The 22,163-nt window shown below is 31.1% G+C and overlaps 1 protein-coding gene and 2 non-coding genes across 8 annotated transcripts in view; all 3 read right to left on the bottom strand.

The window, feature by feature from the left end:
- LOC105196291 (neurexin-3) overlaps positions 1-22,163 on the bottom strand; it is a 502,597-nt gene that overhangs the window by 4,327 nt on the left and 476,107 nt on the right. For 4 of the 6 annotated variants that reach the window (XM_039447938.1, XM_026137070.2, XM_026137067.2 and 1 more), the window contains 3 exons: positions 4,792-5,033; positions 4,580-4,703; positions 712-885 (listed from right to left, as the gene is read on the bottom strand). In XM_039447938.1, the coding sequence (XP_039303872.1) occupies positions 712-885; positions 4,580-4,703; positions 4,792-5,033 (540 nt within the window). The remainder of the gene's footprint in view (positions 1-711; positions 886-4,579; positions 4,704-4,791; positions 5,034-22,163) is intronic. The other 2 variants (XM_026137068.2, XM_026137071.2) reach the window with 1 other exon arrangement.
- LOC113004254 lies at positions 2,302-2,407 on the bottom strand. The gene has a single exon (XR_003268935.1). It is a non-coding gene; the product is annotated as a U6atac minor spliceosomal RNA (small nuclear RNA).
- LOC113004252 lies at positions 6,991-7,184 on the bottom strand. The gene has a single exon (XR_003268933.1). It is a non-coding gene; the product is annotated as a U2 spliceosomal RNA (small nuclear RNA).

Raw genomic sequence — 22,163 nt, 5'->3', positions numbered from 1 at the left:
ATATATATATATATATATATATATATATATATATATATATGTGTATATTATCGCACACTGAAATTTTTAATTATCCAGATATACGTACGTGCGAAAAGAATTCTCTACGGATGGTTCGCGTTAAAGAGAATATCTCGGATTTCAAAGATTTTTCCACGTGATTTTACGTTCGGGCACAATTAAGGACAACATATCCGGCTTGACGTAGTGACTCGACGGGGCGAATGTTATTACTGAAAGGAATGTCGCCCCCGGCAACAGGGTGGTGCTATTTTCATGGTAGGCGATGGCTGGTGCGCGCGTCACAAAAAGTCGTTGCGAACACGAAGAAGACGCCCACGTCGTATTTCCGCAGTGGAGGGTCCTTTATATTTTAAGCCGATGACCGAGAGCGATAAGATCGATCGATACTCGTCTACATGAGATTTTACAAGTTTTTTTTTATATAATATTATATATATATATATATAATATTATGTTACGTTATATATTATATTATAATAATATTATAATATTACATGATATTAATTTTATTATAGATATGAATTAAAGTGATTTGGAGATAAGTTTGTTATGATTATTTGCGAGACCTCTTCCTTGGAATTTATGAATGCAGGATTTGCGAAACACATATTGCATTTTGTAGCTCTTTTTTGCTGATGAATGCAAGGTATCGGGAATTAGGTAGAACGATATTCTTGGAATACGGACCAGTGGCCGAGGTGACGAAAATCTCCTCCGTTGTTCTGGGATCGCCGGAGCCCTCTTCGCAGTCTTCTTCATCGTCGCAGGATGGACGCTCCTGAATATTTTCCTTGTGTAGCTTCGGCCTCAATGTCGTCGGTAATCGTGTGGGTGCCACGTACACTGGTGTGATGATGTCATCTAAAAATAGAAGCAATTATTAAGACATGTGATCGTATTACGTAGATATGAAATTGAAATGTATAGTACGATACAAAGAATAATTACTAGTTAAATATAGCAAAAACGTGTATTCTGCACTGTATCCCTGCGTAAAAAGTAATTGCAAGTATATTTCTTATTTGATTCTATCTAAAGTTTTATTTCACTAAATATCGGACGATAATTAAAGATAATAATTATTAGCTACGCCGTTAATTATAAAATCATTCAAAAATAAAACAGTAATAATATTATAAAGTTTAAATGTTGTAATTCTAAGTAGAATCTTCCTCGAGAAATCCGAAATAATTGGATCACGCGAAAATTTCGCATTTACCGCATCACGTTGTAGAGCAGCCGGATATGTAACACTCGACCATCATTCGCTTATCGCGTCTCATTAACGTGACAATATTAATTTAGTTTTTAGTTAGTCGGAGAAGATTTTGGAGCGGGACCTCAGTCTGTCGCAAGAGGTTTGCTGGAAGGAGAGAGGAGGAAGCTGTCAGGCTTTATCTCTCCGACCGGCGATCCTAAATATGTAAATGAATCGAAGATACAACCGGGCGAGCATGAAGACGAAAAGGTGGCCATGCCATGCGATACATGCGATGTATAATAGGTTGAGTGTGTGGGCGTGCGCGCGTGTGTATGGGCGTGTATGTGTGATGCGTGAATGTATAACGGGGACGCCCTTCACGTGATGCGATGTGCGTGAGGAGAAAAAAAAATCGATATCAATGACAGCCTGAGAGGAATTTTGCGAAACTTATCAATCAATTGGAAAATTCATTTCCTATTTTAATTTTAATTAACTGATACAATTCTACATATTTCATCAGTACAGAAAATTACATATCATTAAAAAATTAGTTTTATAAAATATGATCTGTACTTTTGAATATGTGAAATTAAAACGGATTAAAAACAACTTTTTCCGTTGATTATATAGTTATAATAGAATTATATAGTTATAATAGAATTATATAGTTTACGTAATAGCCGATTAAATTTAATGTATTTAATGGAAAATTGTACGCGCACAATTATTTATTAATTCATACTATCTTTTTATTTCTAGATCTGTATCCCAAATTTTGTATAATCATTTCTTTGTTATATAAGATTTGAAATATTTTAATTATTAATTATTCTTGAGTATCTCTTTATAACACACGGAAGAAATAGAAAACTCTAAATCTTTAATTATTAGTTGTAACTAATCCTTTATTGCTGTGATTAACAACAATAATTTTTTTGATTTATTTTTAGAATACAGTCGAATAGATATAACCAATTTATTTATAAAGAATTAAAAAATTAACTAAAATAATTAAAAGTTTAAATAAATATTACGCTCTGCAAACAAATTTTATTAACATTTTTAATAAATGAAAAAAATGTTTGGTAGTGTCGCCATATGACGACAGTGCCTACCATTACATATGTGTGTCCATCCTTGTCTAGGGGAGTGCTAAACGTCTCTCCTTTCATACAACACACTCGCGATCGATGCTCAGTCTCTTATATATGAAGCAACTGGTTCGCGAGCGCTTGTGAGAAACTAAGTTTTCTATTAATAAATCTTGATCTAATAATTCTATTGCAAAACTGTAAAGGACAATTTTGTTGCAAATCTAATGACGTACTCGGATATATAAATTTTATTTATGTATATGTAAATTTAATATATAACTTGCATTTATATATATATATATATATATATACATTGTATAGTTTTAATTTGCATAAATAATTATATAACAACATTCAAAAAAATGTATTTAATTTGAAGATATTAAAATGTTTTATTTTTACCTTGATTTTTTAAATACTTAAAAACGATTAATTTTAAACAGTGTTTAAATTTAAATACTAACATGGATAATATGGTGAAGATTGTAGTTGTAAACATTTTTTAATGTCCATTTCCGCCAATATAGTCTAACTTTGATCTCAGTTTAATTTTCTTTTTATTTTTTTTAAATTGTTATTAGAGAAAGATACAAAAAACTAAAAAATAAGTAAAAAAGAAATAAAAGTTTGTTAAATTAAGATCTAGTTAATCTATATTACTAGAAAAAAATATTAGTGTTTTAAATTTAAATACCGTTTAAAATTAAGACATTTTAATATCTTTTATTTAATATCTAATTAAATATTTCTTTTTGTAAGAAATACAATAAAATTCATATTATTTTAATTTTTAATTTTCAGAATTCAATCTTTACTTCAACTTACTTCTTGGAGGAACATCGAAACAGTAAATAATGCTTACATATATATATATATATATATATATATATATATATATATATATGTATGTATGTATGTATATGTATAAACATTATTTATGGCCCAACAATTTAAAACCAAAATGAATGACACATAATTTTGAGAATTTGTAATTACAATTGAATCCAATTAAAAATTATTCTACAATTAAATACTGCATGTAATGATAAAATCTTGCGGTATATTTTGAAAGAATAAAAATTGAAAAAAAAAAGAAATTACTTTCGAAATCATTGAGAACAAGATTAGTAAATTTGGAAAGGTATTTAAAATTACACGAATAAATATCAACACTAAGCTCTAGGTACGACCGTTTAAAGACACGTTTTTATTGTATTTTCATTGAGAATTATTGAAAATAAAATGTTGAATTTGAAAATACTAAAACATTTGATAGAATATCGCATATAAAATACTTTGTTTGTATTTTTGTTTTTTAAATATTTTTTAATTTTAAACGATGCTTAGACTTATAAATACTGAAACGTTTAAACTAAGACTAAAATCTTTAAATAGCTTTAAACTTTTTATATATTTACTTTAAATATAAATATTTAAAAATAAAACAATTTTAAATACTTAAAAAATGGTAACAAAAATGAAACATTTTAATGTCTTACAGTTAAAAACTTCTTTTTCAGTAAAGTTACAATAAAAATCATATTATTTTTATTTAAATTTTTATAATTGAATTTTTACTTCATATTAGTTCTTTGATAAACATCGAAACAATAACGTTTTCGTGTACGAAGTTACAGTAATAAATTAAAATCCATGTAGATAGCACATAGTTTTTGAGTATTTTTAATTATAATTAAATCCAACTAAACATTGTTTTACAATTAAATACCGCGTATAATAAAATCATGCGGTATATTTCAAAAAAAAATTTAAGAAAAAAAAAGAGAAAGTGCCTTTGGAATCATCAAGAACATTTAAAAAGAAAATGTTTAATTTTAAGATATTAAAGTATTTTGTTTGTCTTCGTTTTTTAAGTAGATATGTTTTATACTTAAATATGTTTTAATTTTAAACATTAAAATGTTTAAAACTGAAATCTTTAACAGAGGTATTTTACATCTAAACAGCATTTAAAATTAAAACAATTTTAAATTTTTAAGAAATGGAGACAGAAACGGAAATAAAAAGTGTTTTAATATTTTAAGATTAACACTTCTTTTCTTGTAAAAGATTATAAATATAATATATTATTCTGTGGAAAATGTGCAAAAAAAGTCAAATAACATTCATTGATACGAGATGCGATTGACGTTCAGACGAAAATTACGCAGCAAGACACGCGCATGTAGGGAAGAAGACTCCCTTGCGGGGAAAACGTGCAGAATAGATTACTTACGCCTTCGGAAATATTACTTACACTTACCGGAACCTGACTCATAAATCGGAGTGCACTCCTCGTCCTCGTCATCGCCGGCGCAACCACTTCCGGCGCCGGAGAATATGAGGTCGTCCATGACGCCGGGAAAGCCGGACGCCGGTGTCTACACGAATCAGATTAATTATTGAAATTTGCGCCATTGAAATTACTTTGAACACTACTCAACGCAATTAGCTCGAGAGTTAACACACCTGTTGCATTCTTTGTAGCGGTGGAGCGCGATCCAGAAGACTTCCAGCCGGCAGAAGTTGCACGTCTCCTCTAACTGTAACTTTGCCATCTTTGGCCGCCGCCAGCTCTAAAATCCTGGCACCGTTGACGACCAGTCCGGCTATCATACCTAGAAATGGTCTTTCCACTCTGCCTTTACTGCGATTCCAACGGCCGCCTACCTGAATAGTGGACTGGCTGTTGAAAACCGTCAGTTGATGACCTGTCGAGAAACAAACATGTCTCTAAATTTATTTTCGGCTGATTTTTTCGCGTCATTAATTGGCTTAACTATCGCCAACTTTGTGTATTAATGTGTGAAATCTTTTTAGAATGAGGCCTTGTCGAAAAATATTTTAATACGAAATGCAAAATACTAGCAATCTTATCATTTGAATTATAAAATACAAAATAGTGGCAATTTTGATTTGAAATACAAAATATAAGTTGTATTTCAAATCGAAAGATTGCCAGCATTCTGTATTTTATAATTGAAATAATAAAATTGCCAATATTTTGTATTTTGTATTTGAAATACCTTTTACCCAGCCCTGTCTAGAATACACATATATGTATAAGTATAGCAGCTGTATATACAACGTTTAAAATAAAAATTTTCTAATTAATAAATTATATATTTCTTATATAATTAATCATATAATTTTTTATATAGTCAAATAACTTGAACCTCTACAAGGCGAAAATTTTTACTCCCTTCCGCTACGCTGCGGAAAATTTCTATAAATCGAAACAAAACCTACTTTAACTCGAATTATTTTTCAGATTATTTTACCCTCTGTAACTCGAGTTTAAAGTAAGCAGATCTCTACAAGTCGAAGTTTACCTCTATAAGTCTTTCCATTGTCTGCTTCTATAACTCGAAGTTGTAACTATGTGTTATAACGACGCTGAAAAACATACGATAACACTTGTCGCAGCTCTTATTTTTTAACCATGCATGTCCAAGTAAGCCACACGTTTGTCGTTAAACTAACAAATAATTTCCATTTCCGCGTCTTTAACTGTCTCTGCGTTTACGTTGTGAAATGAGTAAACGCTTTACGAAATTTTATAGAAAGATGTAATAATATTGAGGCTAACGTATTGCTTTGATTACTGTCGACAATGTCATTAATAACCAATGTATTAATTTATTAACACATCATTAAAATTACAAATTTTTCTAATAACCATGAGTAATAGCCTGATATTTGATTTATAATAATTACATTTATTACATGAATGCAATCAATAATTTACTGTCAAAAGTTGAATTTTTTTCTTTAAAAGCTATTATAATCGAAAAATTATTATTCCTCCGTAAGTCAAATTAACTCTTTTACTCGAAAATTTCAATAAGTAGAAACATCTACAACTTGAAGAGTTTTAGCACTTTCCTTGAGATTCGAGTTACATCGAGGTTCGGCTATATAACTATATAGTTAATCTTCTAACTTATATACTTAATTTTCTAAGGGAGGATTTAGTAATGATTTCGGAAACACTGTCCCACGATTACATTAAGTGATTACTTCCTCAGCCAAGATTCTTCTCAAACAGTGCGCCGCATGATTGCCGGTCTTAAACACAGCTTTTTTAAGAAGAATTGTAATATCACAAAATTAAATTACTTTTATAGTTACATGTAATTCAAAGTTGTACTCTAAAATTTCAAGATTATGTCTACATTGACATTTACGTCTTGTTTACATTATGTTTACACGAATCTTTTTCATGTAGATAATACGTACAAGCAATATAAATTAATATAAATTGGATAATAACAATATAGAAAAAGTATACATAATTTAATTATAAAATTATTAATATAAACTTTAATATTAATATAATAAGGATATATTTGTTAAAAGCAAAAAATGAAAAATTTTTACTATTTCTAATTGTAAAATCTGTATTTTCTATAATTTATTTATTATTGTTTATATAATACATAAAACATAGTCTACATTGAATACACACGTAATGATATAGATTTTCTATATTTTATATGGCGTAAATATACCCTGATTATAAACTATTCATAAATTCTAATCATTGGATTTACTTTTGTCAGAGAAGTGGACTTGTCCTGTGCCTTAGAATAATTTTAATAAACTTTATATAAATTAGAAAAATATTTAAAGTACTTAGATAAAGGAAGTTTCTTTATTTTAGAGTAATTTAACAAGGCCGATCCCGACTTCACTGCAAGATCGGGTCGACCCATAGCGAGGACGGAGCAAGCTCCATACTCTCACTTTTTCCCAAAAATCAGTTTAATATTCTGAATCCCCTATGGGGATTGTATCAGATATTAAGCTGATAAGAACAGATACTACACATTTGATCTTAGCTCAAAGAGCCGAGAAGCGATACAGTAATAATTTTTCGCAGGCTTTATATAGCATTACAGGGTGAAACTGAAATACGAGAAAACACGCGACGTAGCGGCGAACGAAACAACTATCAAGAGCGGTCGATATTATCGTTCCCTTCCGGTGACGGTCTCCAATTCTCTCCTTTATTTCAACTGGCACATGTGGCATTTTTTAAATAATAGGATTAAGAAAATGTTTATTACATCTAACTGCAATCGTATCAGTGCTGGTTCAATCGTATTCGTGGCTACACGGTCGTTTGGTGATCGACGTAAAGAAAATTTTATCGAATATGTAACCTGCAGAATACGAGATATATATATATATATATATATATATTTCTATTAGTATTTTTAATTTTAATGATTTTTCTCAACACCGTTTAATTTCTTTCGGAAACAAAAAAGAGACTTGTCCGTATATTTTGTCTATTTTAAAAGTACCTTTTATAAGTACTTTATATTTTGTCTGCGTTCAAAATTCACTGTAAGTATTGCAAATATATAGTATACGCAACGTAAACTGTAGATTTTTAGTACTGGCATATACTTGAACACAAGCTTATAAGTTCTATCGATTGCAAATGTTTTTCTTTCTTTAATACTTGCGAACAAATCTGACGATGAGAGAGTAACAATCGACACTCACTAGCTGGGCATAGTCAATTCACCAGCGTGGCATAAAAATGCAGCTGGTATACCAGTCATGTAATCAGTTTCGTACGACGAGAAGCGGGACTGCAATACGTGCGAACAATGACATGCGAAGTGTCATGTGCATACGACACGCGTTCCGAATTAACTGCTCAGACTTGTTCTCCCCTCCTCCTTGTTTTTCCCTCTATCGTATCGAGATAAGGATGTCATTGACGCCGCATTCCGATCTGAAGAAGTCCAATAAACTGTATCACTTTACTAGGGGAGCATGAGCTCGACGGGTGTGGTCGTGCTCCCGTCCGGCACCGGGAATCGAATAGAGCGCGCAGCCAAATCTTTAGAGGCGGGGAACCCGTAATTTAAAGCGATCCACGATTATAGCGATTGTGATGTTAAAATCTGAACGACGGCAGTAGTATTTTCATATTTATGCACTCTGCGATATCGATATCTTGTAAGTAAAAGTTTTTAAGAGTAATAGAATACATTTTTGGCAAAAAAATGTGGTAAATTAAAAAATAACTATGTAAAGGCTGTAAAGTCATAATCTTTTTTTTTTGAACATACAAGTAAATAAGGCGGTCAAAATTAACAAGCGACAAAGGATGTAATTCAAATATAAATGATTATCATTATTTTAAAGAAAATAATAAATTTTAATTATACTCATAAGGTACGTTTCGGCTTTACTTAGCCTTCTTCAGCCAAACAATTCTTCTTAAAACTAACAAGACGTTTTTAACAATATTTAAAAGAATCAAACCTCATCACGTTTGTTACAATAATTTAGTCGCATACGGAACATTATTTTTTTTTAATAAAGAGAACGACGAAGAGAACGTCTTGGAATTGTGAAAATAAGCTTCTGTTTCTTACAAATTTGAAGTACGGGAATAAAATTGTGAGTTTTCAGGTAATTAGCTCCAACACGGTATAATCTAAATTGATAAGTAAATTGACAGGGAAGTATGATGCACTGGGAGGTGCCGAATCTGAAAGTGGGTTAAGCTGTCATGCTTAGACAAGTGGCACATTTGGCTAAAGTGAATCAGGAGACGAGAATGCTCGATATATTCGCGTACTTACATGTTACTTACGCATTTACGACGATTCATTAATTTTCTACGCACATGTTAAATCTTCTGAATTTGTATGTGTCTCCAAACAAATAATGAAAATGCTATAACATATTGTAGCCCGTATCATGAACAATATTATTGTACATTTTAATCAAAACTTCCAATGCTCTAAAGTACGTACAAAACAACAGATCTAATAAAAAATAAAATAAAATAAATGTATTTTCACTCACTAAAAGAAGTGTTTAATTTTTAAGTATTAAAATGTTTACTTCATTTTTGAAATAATTGAAAATGTTTCGATTCTAAATCATATTTAAGACACTAAATTTAAAGCTGAAACATTTTTAACTTGAAACGTTTTAGTGTGATAAATTTAAATTTCGTTTAAAACTAAAGCATCTTAAGAATTTAAAGAACAAAGACATGAAATAAAATGTTTTAATATCTTAAAATTAAATACTTCTTCTATGAATGTTAAACAATTTTTTTATGAATATTATATTTAAACTGGAATAAAGAGAGAATCGCGTAGTCCGAGCTGAAATTAATCCGCGTGAAAATTGAAGGGTTCGAATTTAAGACAGAGACTCTCTCACGAACGCGCTTTGGGAACCGTTGGTTTTACGGTGAGAACGGAGACCGGCTGGGTATGGGAAACATCGATGATTCCCAGGCAGTGGTAGCGGCATTTCGTATACGAACGTGAACAGCGAATGTAAACGCGACGCGCACGTGCACGTACATTTCATTCGTACATTGGCCGGCTTGTCGCTTGTCCGGTCGCAGGGCGCGAGACAAATGTGCACGCTCAGGGAGCTGCAGGTTCGATTCGACCGTGGGACGTGCTCGCGTCTTCGTTCCAATCGACAATACGATCGTCAGTTCTATCGTTCGATCCCATAATTACTGGTCACTTAAGAAGCAAATATTTGTGGATAAAGATCAGAAATGCAGATCAAAGCAGCTTGCGCAAATCAACCTGCACTTCGTCTGCAGGCCAGCGGACAAAGATCTTGCGGCATTAATCAGGCGGAAGATTCCACTCGATCGTCTTCGACCGGTAGCACGTTATCACTGGATCAGAATTAATTACTGCCGAGCCATTAATCTTCACATCTTCATTCACGTGCCAGCTGACGATGATTAATGAGCCAAGAAAACGAATTTCGTACATTCGCTCGTTGAACTAACGGTATACTAACTGGATGTTAATTACAGATTTTTGAATTTTCTAAGATAATTCTGGTTTAAGAAGTGAATTTACCCAGTAATTCTTTTACGGAAAGACACGCGGTAGAGAAAGAGTTCGTGATAAATTAGATAATAAAAGCGTAAAATTTTTTCATCCGTACGTATTAACGTAATTTACAAGCAGACATTTATTCAAATATAATTTAAAGTTGGCTAAATTTCAAATAGAGGAGAGTTGCCCAGTGTGCACTTAAATTATTTTTTATTATATTTTTCATCTGATTTTTATGCGCAAATAAAAACTGAAATTGTAGTTTGATGTTTCAGGTATCTATCACTATACTACAATAGTTAACGTTTCATCAATAACAAATTAATTTATTATAAGATTTTTTGCAACATGCAAAAGTAAAATTTAAGCAAGCAATCGTCTAAATCGTATCGCCTTTGAAAATATCAAATTTAGAAATTAAAATAATTAAAAACTTAAGGAATTTTTTATTAACTGATACTATTTTATTTATAATTTATCAAAAAAAACGAAAATATTTAATAATTGATGAATAATAGGTAATACTAGAAAGACAATGATGTCAAAATAAAACTGATTTAAATTTATTTTTACAATTGACACAGTTTTATTTATATTAACTAGTAATTTTATAAGTTATCAGTTTTAAATTACTATCATTGATTATAATAAAATTTGTGATGATTCAAAAAACTTGATAGATTTTATAAAAATATCGATTTAATCTTTATAATAATTGCAAATGCGTAATATATGTAAAATATTCTACATTAAACTCTCTCTCTCTCTCTCTCTCATGAAAACATAAAAATTCAGTATGAAATTGTATTATCGCAAATTGATTAAAAATTAATGTTAGTTATGGTGAATTTTTAGTATAGCACGTATAAATCAGGATGTAACTTATTAAATTTTTCTCTAAACAATTCATTTCTCGTTTATTGTATGTATTGTATTTTGATCTAAATGTTGCTTAATGTTAAATAAAAAAAATATACAATATTGATAAAATACGATTTGGGTAACCGAGACGCATTCAGCAACTCTCCCCTACTTACAATTTAAAATCTACCACGAAGAGAATAAAGAATCGCGGGACGTACTATCTTTTATCATCTATTTATTTTGAACACTTCTATATAATGCTCTCGCGAATCTCCAGGTTTCTCCTGTATAAAATCTTTCTTCTTTGCTGACTTGGTATCTTGGTCTCCAAGCAATAAGAGCAAAATACGCGAAGAAGCGCCGCGGGAATCGGCGCGCTCGACCGGTCGCTGAATCCTGTCCGGTAGGTTTAGAACGACCTTCAGATTCCAAGGCTGTTCCTAGCGTACGAGAGTGCAGCTTAGGTCGACTACCATCTCGCTATGCTTGCCTGATTCTTCTAAGCACGTTACTTAGAACGGCTAATCCGTCCGATAAAGCGCGGATATTACCGCTGAATCTATTGTTATTCGTGATGTTTTATAGAGCACAGAGATTTAAAACAATATCATTTTTTTTACAAAAGTTTTACAAACATCATTATTTCGTTTTCTTGCATTGTAGAAATTTGATGAAAATATCAGTATCGTCTAAAAAAAAAAGTAACAGTAAATAATAATTCAAAGGGAATGTATCGAATTTAAAAGAAAGCTTCTGCTTAATAATGCGTACAATTTTCTGGGTTTCATTACTTTTTAGTAACAATAGCACGTTTAGCAAAAAATATTAAATTAAATTATTCATATTAAATTAATAAATTGGATAATTGGCGTCAAATAATTAATCGCCTTGTTTTATTGAAATAAAAGTTTTAAAATTAATATATGTTATTAAAAACGTAAAATAAAATTTTGTTAGGATTCTTAAGATTCGTATTTGTTAAGATTCTTAGTCGGCCGGAAACTCTTTAACGTTAGCGATGTAGTATCCTCGATAAAAATTAAAATCAATAGGTATGAAAAGTGACATGTTAACGATGAAGTTGTGTCTTGCACGCCATCTCGCTATTATGTGTTTCATTGTGAAAATGTGACTTGACTCGTTACCGAAATCGTAAAAATGGATCAGATAAAGTTATCTTTGTTTTAACGTAAAAGCATATTTTTCATTCCTTTTTAACAGCTGTCCATGTGTTTTCCTGGCTGAGTTGACTTCATCTCACGTGCCTCTTATGACTATTTTCTGATTGTCAGGAGGGAAAAGCAGAATTTAAATCCACTTTTACAAGTGTTTTAAAGCGATCTCATTATTTTGTTTTATCCAAATTCCCGTTATTTACAAATGACGTGCAAGATTTCAATTTGACTGCGGCGACTATTCAGGAGCCTTAAAAATTTACTTCAACCCTGTTCGAGTCATCAAGAAACAAGAGAGAAGAGACAATTATAGTGTCTCTTTATGTCCTAGGTCGTTTTTTGTCGTATATCTTTCAGGTCGTTTCACGTTACAGCCGTAGGTGTGGCCAAGACGATAAACTCGGTTGGGTCCAACAAATCTGTCCCTTCAAAAAAAAAGACGATCCTAGAGGCGATGGATTCCGAAATCGTGAGAAAAGTCTCGCAGCGTAGTTTCGGCATCACGTTCTTTACCGGCTTTCTCATGACGCGCGCGCGTGCACTTCTCATCGCTTGCCGATACAAAAAATAATGAGATTTTAGAGGCACAACGGCGAGAGTCGAGCGTGAGAAGATGCTGAACTTGGGGCTGAAATCGCCGCTCTGTGCACCAGGCACGTATCAAAGTATAGGAGCGATTTCTATCACGTGTCCCTTGGAAAGTTCTTCAACCTTCTAGCCGCGAAGGTCGCGTGTAGGGTGATTCGTTATTGGCGACGACGACTCCACGTGAGAAAGTAATATGAAAAAATGTAGAAGTCCCTTCGTGCGAGATTTTCTCAAGAGAAAATCATCTTTAGACGTTAATAATTTTTCTTTTCTCTCACTTGTTCGAGCACAAATAATGTTTAATTATTCTGCGATATACATTATTCGGCTGTAACGGCGATTATTAAAGGTTTTATTAAGTAAAAAGGTTTAATATTTCATTCAAAGAAATAACAGAAATTAATCAAAACTCGGAAAGAACTATTTGTAAAAAATTAAGAAATTTAATAAAATTACATTTACTTTTTCAAAAAGATTAAAGTAAATATTTAAATATAATATTAAGTTTCATAGTATAAAAAAATCATTCTAGTTGTTGAAATGGATTTATTAATTTATACGTATACATATATGCGATATCATTAAAACTTACCTTGAAACAAAGGAAATCGTTTATAAGTATACAAAAATTTTTCAAAAATAAAATAAGAGAAATTTATTTTACATTTCCAATTTAATCTTTTATCAAATTAATTCGATGTATCGTAGTTTTTTCCAATCTCATTTGTTCCAGCACGAATAATGTCTAATTATGTTGCGATGTATGTACATTATTCTATTGTATTATAAAGGTGATTATTAAAGCACCTATACCCATACAATAAAAGACTAATATTTCATTCAAAGAAACAATAGAAATTAATTAAAACTCGGAACGATTTATGAAGAATCAAGAAATTTAATAATACTATATTTTCTTAAAAAGACTAATGACAATATTTAAACATAATATAAAGTTATTATATTTAAATATTTATAAATATTTGTATATTTATATTTATAAATATTTTTGTTGTTGAAACAAATTTATCTACTTGTATGATATTATTGATAACTTAAAACAAAGGAGATCATCTTTAAATGTTCAAAAATTTTTTGAAAATAAAATAAATGAAATTTATTTCAAATTTTGAATTTAATTGTTTATTAACTCAATGTATTGCAGATATAATCTAAATTCTAATAACGAATAACAGATTTCTCCACAGAAACGCTGAAGAGAAAATTTGTTGGCTCGATTAGCTTACGTTTCAATCTTATAAATATGAAAATAAATAAAAACTCTAATTTTATAGATCTCTGTGTTATGAGAATTTTTTATTTATTCTTAGGTTTCGAGTTTCGTCCCGAATCTCTTATTGCGATAGAACGTCTAAAATATTCTCTTACAATACGAGGAGAACGTGTTTTGCACTCTCAGCACATTGCGACCACTGAAAAGGCGATGTCGCGCGTGCACTTCCGATTCGAATTTTCTCACGAATTCCAGACACGGGCTCATTCCCACAGGCTCTGATCAACAGCAACGTGAGACAGAATGTCCCTGAGGCCAGCCAAGCGATCTGGTTCGGTAGTAGGCTTGCAGACGAGCAAAAGAGTTGGTTCAGGCTTGCACATGCCGCTCTTATTTATCAGCTCTCGGGAATCGAACCCGTCTGGCATTTTAAGGCGAAACTCAAATGCCCCATTCTCACGTGTAACAGATCCACGTGGCTCTCCCCGTTCGGGGCGCAACGAAATAAGAGCAATCCTGTCGCTTTTCGCGAACGGAAATCGTCATTCGGTACGATACAATCAACTCCGCCGAGCCGTACAATTAGAAGTCCGAGAGGAATGGATCATGATAAGGGTCAAGCTTTACGAGGGGGCATTCAATTCGAGGTCGACGATCCTCGACACAGGGGGTTAAACGGCTTAAAATGACCAGCGCTCGGCGGAGAGAGAGAGAGAGAGAGAGAGAGAGAGAGAGAGAGAGAGAAGACGAGAAAGAGAAACAACACGGTGGGAGGAGGATAAAGCGGCGTCTTGGGACAAGAGGCTAGCTTCTTAAGCCAATTAAATTCTTCCCACGGGACCGCACCGTGGGAGAATCTCTCCAGGAACGCAAGAACACAAGACCCGGGACTGCCAGGACTTCATCTGTTCTCAGAAAGTCTTTCTTTCTCCCTGCATCTAAATATTTATTTACCTAACATCAAGAATCTTTTTTATTATCACTAATGAATGTTTCATTATTACTAAAGAAACGGCACGATTTATTTAAATTATTATTAGATAATAAATCAGTACATCTTGTCTTTCACATACACATCATGCGTTGTGAATTTAGACACACAATTCTTTACCATGGTTGAGCAACTGGCTAAAAGTTACGTTAAAGGTAAAAGTAAAATTAATTAATTAATATTATTGAATTAATAAAATTAAATTTAATAAAAATAAACAGTAACTTTTAACTTAATTAATTTTAAATAATTTAATTTTTTTTAAGTTATTTTTGAAACACAAACTTTAATTCATTAACTTTCTTCTTCAGTTAAAAATTTATCTATGTAAAAAAAATTATAAAAGAAAAAAGTACATTGTCGCACAAAATATTTCTTTGCTATTTTATATAAAATTAATTTACTGAAACAATTTAAATTTACTCAATGATTTATAATTATTTTAAGTAATTTAACTTTACAAAATGATGACATTCTAATTTATATAAATATAAATAATGCTTTTCAAAATTAAGTTTTAATTTAATTTAATTTAACCTCAATGTAACTTTTAACTGAGTTTGTTTATTCAGATAACTTTTAACGTAATTAAATTATTTTTATAAGTCACTAATTTTAATTTTATTTATTTAAAAAAGATATTAACTTATCCCTTATATATTAAGAAAATAGGAATATCGCGTCTATGACCTTTAGTCAAAATAATATTCTCGTTGCGTAGCACTTTGAGTTCCATTTTCGACGACGCTTGAAAAGAATACATCGGATCGTGCGACTCGATCGACCGGGGAAATCGTTTACTATTCTCGCCGCGACCCTTTTCGCTCTTCCCACTCTTTCTCTCGTGCCTTTTTTATGCAGCCGTATCGAGGCACACGTGGAGGAAGGGAAGGAGCCCGCGTGAGAACTTGGAGAGGGCTCGTGGGAAAACCACGAAGACGCGTGGCGCTTCTGATACCAGGGCATCATGAGAGCCCAACAAGCACCACGGGTACCCCCGATGTCTTTTGTATATCCGCTCATCCCTCTACGACTGCCCCCATGTAATCGAGCAGGTAGAATTGTAGAATTGAATGCGCGATGTAAAATTTGCATCATTTAAGAATCGGGTTTTGCAATCGCGATTCCTTAATCAAACTGATATTTCATTTGATTGCGTGTATTTACATACATATGATATTTGATTGAACAGTAAAAAAACACTTCGTATTTATATGGAAAAATTGGTTCAATAAAAATTTTTGTGTTAAATTGATATTGAACATTTTTTTACTTTTAAAATAACACAATTTAATAAATGTACAAGTAACAAAAAAATAATCTAGTTTTGAAACGTAAATTCTAAGATAAATGAATCAAATACCTCGAAACATCAATATACTATAAAGGTTAATTTTATTGAAGAAATATGCTTTTATAACTTGTTTAAAAATTGCATTAAAATGCTATACTTTTTGTGTTAATCTTTTATATAATATTTGTGTATTACTTTCTATTTATCTAAAGTAATATAAAAATTTGCTGGTACTGTTTAGAAGACGTGAAATGTATTTAATTTGACACAAAACTTTACTATGTATACAAGTATGTATTAAATTAATTAATTTTAGTTCTAGTTCCAGTATTTATATATGTATTTCTGTATGCTGCCTTTTACACACAGAAAAATATCAATTTTATTGCTAAGAAGTTTACATTATTTTTTTTTCTTTTCATAAATAACCAATTTTTTAAATAAATAATCTTTTCTTAATAATTGTCTTAAAATATACTTATCACAAATTTTAGGAAAATTTATTATTAAAACATTAATATCGCGACGTTTTCGTATATGTGCGTGTTTGCGCCATAACTGTGGCATAGTTATGTAAAATTATGGTTATGTAAAAAAAGAATTTATATTTCTTTCAAAAATATTATAAAATTCTATCAAAAAAAAGTAAGTAAATTGAATTTTTGTTCTTAATATTCTTGATTGAAATAATAAATTACTAAGATTCAGAATAAAATTCATATATTTTGAATAAATTTCATGTTTTTATAATGAACTTATGACAAATTTGTAAATATATATGAACTTACAAAATATTTAAACTAAGTAATATTTACTTAATTCGAACACTGAGGAAAAATGATCTGATTATATTAACAAAACTTATATGATTGAGTGTTTCTAACGAAACCAAGCAGAATTTCTGGTTATTATAACAAGACTCTGGTTGTTATAACCGGAAAGTTTGATAAATTTTATTACAATCTGGTAATATTTACAAGATTTTTGATTTGTCCATTTTGGAACAGACGTACTAGTCGAATCTAACAGAATTCTTATTAATGCAACAAAACTTTTTTGATTAAATATATATTTTTCTGTGTGTACACACAAGTTTATTTTAAATAAATATCATTTATTTCAGGTAAATAATAAGTATTATATTGTATTATATTGTTAAGAAAATATTTTTTCCGAAGATAAAACCTTACTGAAAAAAGAAAAACTAAAAATTGAGTTATTGATTTTTTCGGCAGAAGAATAACATTTTTTGTGTGTACGATACGCACTTATTCCACTTATAGTGTACGCTGTAACGTGAGAAAATATAATTTTATAAATCTATATGAAGCTCGATGGCAATGAAGTCTAATATTAATAAGATTTAGTATATAATTATAGAAAAGCTTAAAGGAGTATTGACTGCGGAATCAAGAAAAAAATTGTAAGCCCGAGGCGGTTGATCCGCTTTTGGAATAGGGCAGCATGAATCAACGCTTCTCTGTCATCTTTTCAAGGGTTCAGGTCTGGGCGAGTCCTAAGAATACGGTAAGAAAGAGATATTATGATCGTCTGAACGAGTCTATTCATTTGAATGACCTTTGTCAACGTTGGTGCCAGGCCAGTAGAAGATATTTAGAAGTAGATTTCTAAGTGTCAATGACAATTGAAATTATTCTAGGTGCATCTTATTAGTCTAATAAGAATAATATCAGTATCGATAATATTAACACTAGTTTATCCTTGTGCTTGAAAATAACTGATTTTATTAATAATTCTATGTAAAATATATTTTTACGAATAATTGAAATACTAATACACTTGATTTTAGTGAAAAATTTCCTTCTTGTAAGTACTTCATCAATAATAAAGAAGTGGCTGTAAGACTCTCCAATATTTTTCAACGAATATCTCGTGTATTTCAGAGAGCAGGGCAGTAGAAATGACAGAAAGTTAAAAAATTCTCCCGTGGGAATGGGCGAGAGTCCTTAATAATAATCGATCCAACTTGTGGTCAGCTAATATCGCTTCAAAGAAAGATCGCGTAATGACCATCGCTTATTATATGCCGCCGTAATTCATTGAGAGGCGTGAAAAGAATTGTAAATATAAATTAGTACAAGATTTTCTATTAGGCTAGCAGAAACATCGAAGTGGTCCTGGACGAAATTCAACCTTGACCAGGCCCTAAACGCTCGGAGAAAATGATCGGATTACTGCGTTAGAAGAGGCGCTTTCGTAAACAGGATTTACATTCCTTTCTCGTATATTTCATCTACCAGTAATATTAATAATACATATTGCGGTATATTTTTGCATATATTTCGCATATATTAACTTTATGCTTTTATTTCTGCATTTCTTTTATTTCTTTATATTTATTTCACATATTTCTTTTTTTACGACACACGTATTTTTGATTCGCATAAAACTATAATATACGCGAAATTCGCAGTGTTCGCTGCTATTATATTCGCAAGTAAGAACAAGCGCTTACTTGTATTTAATCTCATCTGCAGTCGCTATCGGCCAATAAAAATCTAATCGTTTCCGGTAATATCCGGTAAATATCTAATCAGCAAGAAATTGGAATGAAATTCCTCCGATTACAATTTATAATTCTCCTTTTAATTCTCTGCGGAGAATATACATATACGTTTTGCGTAACGCTGCTGTCGAAAAAGTGAGCTAACGGAAATTTTATAGCCTCCTCCTACCAGGTGTGCATGTCATCGAGAAAGCAGCGAGGCACCTAAAATCCGTCCACGCACGTAAAAGAGAGCCGTGACACACAAAACGCCGCGCCGTTTGTTTCGCATCGATTGCGTTTTGTTGGTTGCAGCTGATATTAAAACGCATTGATAATGACATCGTTAATGACGAGTTAAGGGCTGAACTGAGGCGTGAAGAACGTTGTAAACACGAATTAATCGAACACCCAATATCAGGCGGTCAGGAAGCGCCAAGAACTTCACGCTAAGAGAGAGAGAGAGAGAGAGAGAGAGAGAGAGAGAGAGAGAGAGAGAGAGAGAGAGACGACTCACACTTATAAACACACATATTAAAGTAAAGGTGAATTTTTGTCGGTGTCCACGATCGGGGTTCTGACCACAGCCGCTACTGTGGTTAGTCCTTTCTTTGCAAACGCGACAGAAGGAAGCTCTGAGAGTCCTTCCGATAATAGATTGTACAGAAATTGGATTTTTTTAAATGCAAGACAAGTAGAATATTGCAACACGAAAATATATGAAAACCAGACACATAAAGTCATTCGAAGTTTTTTTTACATACAACAAAACTTTTCATAATATGTTCATTATTATTTAAAATGCTAAAAAAAAGAGGCAATAACATCTATAAAAAGATAGAAACATATTATTTTAATGATATCGGAAAAAAAACAATTATCTATATATCTTTAACTTAATTAAATGATAGAATAATAGTCCCGTGCACTTCGCTTAAGACAAATGCAATTAAAATAAATTCTAAATGACAATTACTCACGAACAGGCGATTGCTTAACTATAATTTACAATTGATATTGTTTTCTTAGTTCTTGTGATAATTTTTGAGACAGAATTATCAATATATCATTGATTAAATTAAATAACTCACGATCGATAATCGTATGCATTCTGATTAAAACAAATTAAAATAACTCACGAATGTCTTACGAACTTGTAATTGTTTATTTACAATTTATGACTGGATACATTAATGTTATTATTTATTCAATTTTGGGATATTTTGAAGACTTACATCTCGATTTTTTTATTAATAAAAAATATATTGAGTATCAATTTAATTTGTCAATCATTATCTTGATCCGTAATAACTTGCATATGTTACATTGCAATATAATAGATTACATTGTATTCACCAACATTTCAGAAAATTTTGTGATTGTTTAGCAATTTGTATATTGAAAACGTCATTCTGCAATTTAATGGGATTCGCAATATTGCAATGGATTCAAATTCAGAATCAATACAATTACGATGTTACTTCACATTCCGTCAGAGAATGCGTCGATGAATGTGACATTAATTCAATTACATTCTCGGTAACAATGAAAAGTCATACCAAATAAGGATTAATAGTCGTATTGAAAATTGAATTGTTAAAGAGGTTTCAACAAGATTAATGGATGGCTTCTTCAAGAAAGATCAGTTGAGCGTGTCATTCTTATTGGGAAAACAGAATACCATGGAAGTACTTTGAAAGGATCTTTGTGTGCAACTATATGCGAAACAACAGCATATAAACACGAAATCCCGACAAAACTTATCATGTAAATTAACTTCATTAAAATGCATCATGAAAAACCTCGCATGACTTATTAATGCTACGTCTTTCTATAAGCCGACCTTTTCCGCATTTGCAAAATGCAATTATGCTTTCCTTTTTTTTTGTAATACAACTGAGTATTTTTTTGTATAAATATATTTTTCTAGTTACCTTGTACATGAAACAATAAAATTATCAAAAACAGAATTATAAAACAAAAAATACAATTTTGTTATAAATAAAATTTCCTTAGCAAATCATTTTCCTTAAAAAATTTCAATGTAAAATTTTTGCAAATAAAATTATTTTATACAAATAGTTAGTTTAGGATCATTTAAAAAAACTCTAGAAAAAATAAAAAGAAATGTTTAATTAAAATATATTATATGTAATTATAGTTTTCAATGAAGCTATAGCTTTCAAATACATTTTCATGAGAAATAATAAATAAAGTTAAAATAGAAACATATAAAATATTTATATACATATAGATATAATTATTTCAAAAAGTTAAGAAATTATTTCATTGAAAATTAAACGTAATAATAATATATCTCTCGAAGACAATCAATTAGAAAAAGAAGGAACAACAGTGGCTATCACATTGTGATTATAAATTCGTTATAAAAATTTCATATTTTTCTAGCAAACATTAATAGTCTTCTTCTTAAAAAAATTTGAGATCGAACGTATGAAGAACCTGTTTCAATTTTCTATTTATTGAAATTATTAAGCTTTCAGCAGTTATAAAACTTTTCAAGAACCTTGTCAGCTTCATTTTTCATATAAAATGTGCACGCGGACTATGATACATTGCCACTATTTCTATAAGTTATTAATATCTTTTTTAGTGTTGATATGTTCTTAATATTAATTAAAATTAACGCGTCTAACAAATAATTTTTATACGAATGGTTCGAGATTTCGTCAGAGTAACTTTGCATTTCATGCTGTTATACAATTCCGATAATCTCGAATGAAAACACGTTGTTATATTAACAATATCGTAGCTAAGAAATTTAACAACGAGTAAACAACGTTCTTCGTTTAACGCGCTGACTAATTACAGAAGCGTAATTAATAGGATTACTTAATAACCGTCTTACGAGCCCGCGCCCCGAGGAAGCTTCTTGGCACCGAATGATTCCCTAGTAACCCTGAGAAGATTCGATCTCTCTTCGAAGCTGCTTTCTCACGCCCGTTGCGACTCGTCCTTCGATTCCCACGAGCCTAACGGATGAGGCTTTGCCTTTCCGTGAAAAAAAAAAAAAAAGAGGAAGATCCATAGTTATCTTCCGAGAACTTTGATACCTCGGATTTTTCAACGATCGCGAGTGGGGGTGGACAGTCGTGGAAGTTGTACAATGGCGTTTAGAAAGGTTATTTCTAGTCTATTTAGTTATAGACTTTATAACTGAAATTTTGTAGCCTTTTTGCTTTAAAGAATTGGTCCAATATGTAATCTAATAACATAATGATAAAAGAAATTGTTTATTAATCTGACAATTTCTTTTAGCACTTAAAACTTTGTGCAACTTGTAATATAAGTCATATCACCAGATGAGCATATTTTTTTTTA

Source organism: Solenopsis invicta, chromosome 4, assembly GCF_016802725.1.
Source record: "Solenopsis invicta isolate M01_SB chromosome 4, UNIL_Sinv_3.0, whole genome shotgun sequence".
NCBI classification, from domain to species: domain Eukaryota; kingdom Metazoa; phylum Arthropoda; class Insecta; order Hymenoptera; family Formicidae; genus Solenopsis; species Solenopsis invicta.
This window is presented reverse-complemented; position numbering and strand designations above follow the sequence as displayed.